The sequence below is a fragment of the Pteropus vampyrus genome, unplaced genomic scaffold (genome assembly GCF_000151845.1).
Source record: "Pteropus vampyrus isolate Shadow unplaced genomic scaffold, Pvam_2.0 Scaffold51, whole genome shotgun sequence".
Taxonomy (NCBI): domain Eukaryota; kingdom Metazoa; phylum Chordata; class Mammalia; order Chiroptera; family Pteropodidae; genus Pteropus; species Pteropus vampyrus.
Window position 1 is genome coordinate 1,049,453 of NW_011888832.1, and position 5,371 is coordinate 1,054,823.

The 5,371-nt window shown below is 38.6% G+C and overlaps 1 protein-coding gene across 1 annotated transcript in view; it reads left to right on the forward strand.

Moving 5' to 3' along the window:
* The first annotated feature begins 1,718 nt into the window (after positions 1–1,718).
* Positions 1,719–5,371, forward strand: part of AMFR (autocrine motility factor receptor) — a 25,965-nt gene continuing 22,312 nt past the window's right edge. Inside the window, exon 1 of the mRNA XM_011360175.2 lies at positions 1,719–1,811. Within this exon, the coding sequence (XP_011358477.1) occupies positions 1,749–1,811 (63 nt within the window). The 5' untranslated portion in view covers positions 1,719–1,748. The remainder of the gene's footprint in view (positions 1,812–5,371) is intronic.

Genomic DNA, 5,371 nt, shown 5'->3' on the forward strand with positions numbered 1-5,371 from the left:
CCACATGCCTTCAACTAGTAGGTGCTAAATGTGTTGAATTTCTTTATTTCATATGCCTATGTGCAAAAACAGGAAGAATCTTTTTTAAAAGTGTGTTTTAATTAGGCTGAGGATGTTTGGGTGATTTTGAAAATCCTGTTCAGCTGGGGGATGTAGCCTGAGGAGTTGAAGTGTTTTTTGGGGGGGTCTTAGGACTTTTTTCTTAATGAACTGGACTGAGGTTCAGTTGTGCTCAGTTGACTGATTTAGAGCACAATGGAGATGAGCCTTTTAAACATCTATTTCATCTTCTTAAAAATTAGGATCCTAAGCCATTCGATGGAATGTTTTGAACAGGGCTGTTTCACAGGGAATAATAAATTAGGGATATTAGACGTTTTGAATAACTACTTTGGGATATTTTCCTGGTTATTTAATTACCAGAACACTTTCTTTTTTTTCAGCAGAATTATTTTTGTTTTAGTTCTTTAAAAATATGTCACACACTTCTTTGCCCCATTAGACAGGCAGAACAGAACTAAACATAATTTCATCTTTTTCTAATGAATCAGATGGCATGAGAGACTAAGGGGAGCCTGAAGAGGTCTCAGGGAGCTTGCTCCCTTAAGATACTCTCTTAGAGCTGCTGTTCCTCCTCTCCTGTGTCCTTCCCCCCTACCCCACCCGCTCCCCCAAATATTATTTACTACTTTTAAAAGTAGAAGGGATACTGACCTGGGAAGAGGAGGACTATGGCCACCTTCCTGTAAACTCAATGAATCAAAGACCGAAGCAGCCATTACATCGAGTTGGTGTTCACTGTCATTTGCTCTCGATAGAAGTCATCTTTACTGTCTTTATCAAGGTCCTTAGGTCATGCAGTGTTTTAAAAATCATTTGAGCCTCACAGTCAGGGCAGCCCACTCTTTTCACTTTGTAAGCATTCGGTGTGTTTAGGTATAAGGTTATCCATCTCTTCATTAGTAAAGCAAAACAAGACAGTGCCCTTCCTCCTGTTGAAGAAGGCCTTGGTTTTGCATGGGTATCTCATGGTTGCCTTCCGTTCTCAGCCCCTCCTGCCAGTTTTCTTCTTCCTTTTTCCTGGTTTCTCAATTCCAGTCCCCTCAAATGTCCCAGAACCTTTGCTTTAAGGCCAATGCCAAGAATAGGGTACCTTTGGTTGGCAGCTTGTCCCATTGCAGCACATTTGAAAATACATGACTATTTCGGTTCTCAATTCTTCATGTTCTTGTGACTTTTGTGACCATCCACCTTCCTCTTCCCACCTCTTGTTTGTTTGACGGGGCAGGGCAGGATATTTGGTGCTGGATTTTACTGTTCATAACGTCATTTTCCAGAAAAGTGTTCTTCAAGGCTATCAAAATTTTAACGTAGGAAATGATGTACCTAGGAGTTACCTACCGTTTATAAGGTACATAACAGTTTCATGCACAGTGCAAAGTTTACGCACAGTTCAGATGGGAATGTGGCCTGCCAGAGGGTACACCCTGGGACAGGGCTCAGTGAATTAACAGGTGCCTCTTCTCCCCACTCCTTGTCCCTGCCGGTACCACCTTATAAACGTGCGCCCCTTCACATAGTGCTCATCTTGTACCGATAGAGGACTGGAAAGGCTCAGTCATTAGAAGTGATGGCTGGATTCCTAATAGAAAATTTTTAGAGCTGCTTTTGTTTTTCAACAGGAGGAAATAAACTTTCTTTCCTTGGTTTGTGTACAGGTTCTGGTAAATACTGCTTGCTGTGTTTTGATGTTGGTGGCTAAGCTAATCCAATGTATTGTGTTTGGCCCTCTTCGAGTGAGCGAGAGACAGGTAAGTCCAGAGTCCAGGCAGCAGGGTGGGTTTCTGCAACCACAATTTTTTTTTTAAACTTTGTAGTTGATATAATTTCAGGCTTCCAGAAAAGTTTCACAAATGCTGTGAAGAACTTTATGCAGATTCACAGTTAACACTTTGTCTCATTTGCTTTAACATTTGCCTTTCTTATTTTTTTCTAATATTTGGGAGTAAGTTGTGAACATCATACCCCTTCACCTCCAAATACTTCAGTATTTCCTAAGAGCAAGGACATTGCCTTGCATAACCATAGCATAATGATCAAAATCAGGAAATTCAGCATTGATAAAGTACTTTATGCAATCCACAGTTCCGTATTCAGTGTAGCCAAGTTGTCCCAATATTGTTCTTTTTCTTTTTTAAAAAATTAATTTCTTTTTATTACAGCGACATTGGTTAACGAAATCCAGTAAGTTTCAGGTGTACAATTCAACAGTAAGGCATATATATATATTTCATTGTGTGTTCACTGCTCCCAGTATTGTTCTTAATAGCTGTTTCCCCCATGACTGTTATGAATATAGTTTTTTAAAAAGCGTAGATTTGTTTCAGTTTGAGTAATCATGCATATCATTCTTTAGAATATGGATTCTTTTCCAAAGGAATTTACTGAGAGATTTTAATTTTTTCCTTTAGAAAAGTAAATTAGGATTTATTCTACAAGTAGAAAGTTGGGGACTTGCTCTTATTTCAGCCGAGATAGTCTGATTGAACATTATTCTCAGAACGTGTATGTGAGCAGGACATGCTTTTGAGAAAGAATTATGCCATACGCATACTGCACAGATTGAGAGTTGCCCAAGGATTTTAGTGGATAGAGTATAGAATGGTTTTTTTTAAAAAATAAGAATTTAGAACTGGCCTTTCAAACAGCAAAATACAAACAAAACTGTATTTTACTTTGTCCTACCCCAATGATGAGACACAGGAACCAACTACATTAAAAGTACAGCGGCTTTACTCCTTACCCTTTCAGCTTGACTCTCCTGTTCTCAAGTCAGCTGAAGTCTTAGTTTAGAACTGAAATGGAGCTACTGTGTAGTTGAACTCTTGGATGCTGTTATGAGCAGGACTGTGTTTGCCCGGAAACTTTTCATTAGTATCATCACTTTCTCCAAAATATCAACTCCAGAGGTCTCTCAGATGAGATCACTAGAATATAAACTTTTTTGGTAGGACACACAAGCTCTTTTTGATGCTTTTTTTTCCTTCTTCAAGAAAAACTTTTGACCAGAAATTGGTCAGGCCAGAAATTGGTGGGCCAGAAATTGGTCAGGCCAGAGAAGCCATCTCATTGCCGATGGATCGAGCTGGCACCAGTGGGCCTTAGATATGGCTTATTTATTTATTTTTTTAAATGTTAAATATCAGTTTGAAATTTACAGAAAACAATCTTGGAGCATCACAGGGATTTTTATAATACCTGCAGGTAATCATAATGGTACTTTTGTTACTTTCAGATTTTTCAGTATAGGGCACAGTTTTCATGCTGTTCTGTGATGACTCATTTTTTGACTAATGTCATCCAGTAGCATTTATTAAGCACCATTTAAGTTAGGACTCAACAGAATTGACATGGGTTCGCTCTGTGAATGGTTACAGTTCAAGAATAGAATAACGCTAGAGGCAAAGACATTGACTACCTAAAATTGGGTAAATAGTAAACTGTTAAGTGGAGGTTTAGAACAAGGAAATTTTTTAGCACTTAATGCCTACTGTGACACTTTTTTAAGCACTGAACATATGTTACCTTATTTGTTGCCCCACCAATTGTGTGAGATAAAAGTCGTTGTTAAAAGACCCACTTTAACTGCAAATTGGTACAGCCACTGTGGAAAACAGTATGGAGGTTCCTCAAAAAACTAAGACGTGATCTACCATATGATCCAGCAGTTCCTCTACTGGGTATTTACCCCAAAGACTCGAAAACCCATATCTGCAAAGAAATTTGCACACTGATGTTCATAGCAGCATCATTCATGGTGGCCAGGAGATGGAAGCAACCGAAGTGTCCTACGATAGATGATTGGATAAAGAAGCTGTGGTACATATGTGCAGTGGAATATTACTCAGACATAAGAAGAGATGAAATACTGCCATTTGCAACAACATGGATGGACCTTGAAATAATCATGCTAAGCAAAATAAGGCAGACAGAAAGAGTTGAAAACCACATGATATCACTTATACCTGGGATATAAACCTAAAAGTAACAAACAGGACAAACAGAGACTCATGGGCATGGACAATTGACTAGTGGTTACCAGTGGGTAGGGGATACGGGAGGAGGAGTGGCGGTAGATGGGGTAAAAGGGGTCAAATAAAGGTGTCAGAAAGAAATCTAACTATAGGAAGGGAAAGCAGAGTGCAATATATATATGCCTTACTGTTAAATCGTACACCTGAAACTTACTGGATTTCGTTAACCTATGTCACTAAAAATAAATAAAAATAAAAGATCCACTTTATATATGGGGAAACCAAAGCATGGGGATGTTAAGTGACTTGCCCAGAGTCACACAGCAAATGGATGGTGGAGCAGAGAGTCAAAGCCAGGCATGCAGTGCGCTAGGTTCACCATGTGCTTACCTTGCCCCGGATTTGGAAACAGGCATTTACCAGGGATTCCTGGGCCTGGTTCATTTTATTCACCGTACAAAGAGTGTACAGAGGACAGTGTGTAAGTTCTCAAAATAACTCTTATCCTTCGACATGTACCAATTCGTTACACATTGCGGTTCAGTTATTTCAGTTTTTATTTAATTGTGCTTTTCTGTTAAAATTCTTTGAATTCTATGTAAAACTGTGTAAAAGTATACTACTCAGAAGTCATGTTTTCATCTGTATCCTCTTCCCTGTCTCGCCACTCCCACAGATGGCTCGACGGTACATTTTCCCATCTGTTGGCTGGCTGCCCCTCATTGCCCTTTTTTTAGTATGGTAAAGATTTTTAAACTTGGAAGTCCTCAGTGCAGGGAAGAGCGCAGTGAAGTAGATCCACACTGCTTGTGGGAGTGCATGTCTGTACACCTTCGGATATCAGATGTAACCGTAAAAACATTTGTAACCTTGATTGATAGATAAAGATAATGCCAAAGAAATAGAAACTCATGCAAGATACTCGTTACAGCATTTTCTGAACGGTGAAAAATTCAAAACAGTCTCGGTGTCCTTCTGTAACCTCTAAACTGGTATATTCAGAGAATATTCACTGATGTTGGTAAGGTTCTTACGACGTGATAAGGGAAATGAAGCAGTGTACAAAAATTGATGTTTTGCATGTAGGAAGAAGACAAAAATGCATAAGAATGTTCAGACATCATTTTTGTTTTACAGTTCTTCATACTTTTTCATACATTATTGATTATGGGCTGGAAAAGGAGCATGTTATTTTTTAATCTAAAAGTTATAAAAAAGTCTAATCTCTGTTTTTTAAGAATCCAGAGAGTCTCCATATTAAAAATGATAGTTTTAGCCCTCACCATTCTTTTTCATTTTGTGTTGGAAGTATATGTATTATTTAATACATCAAGTAC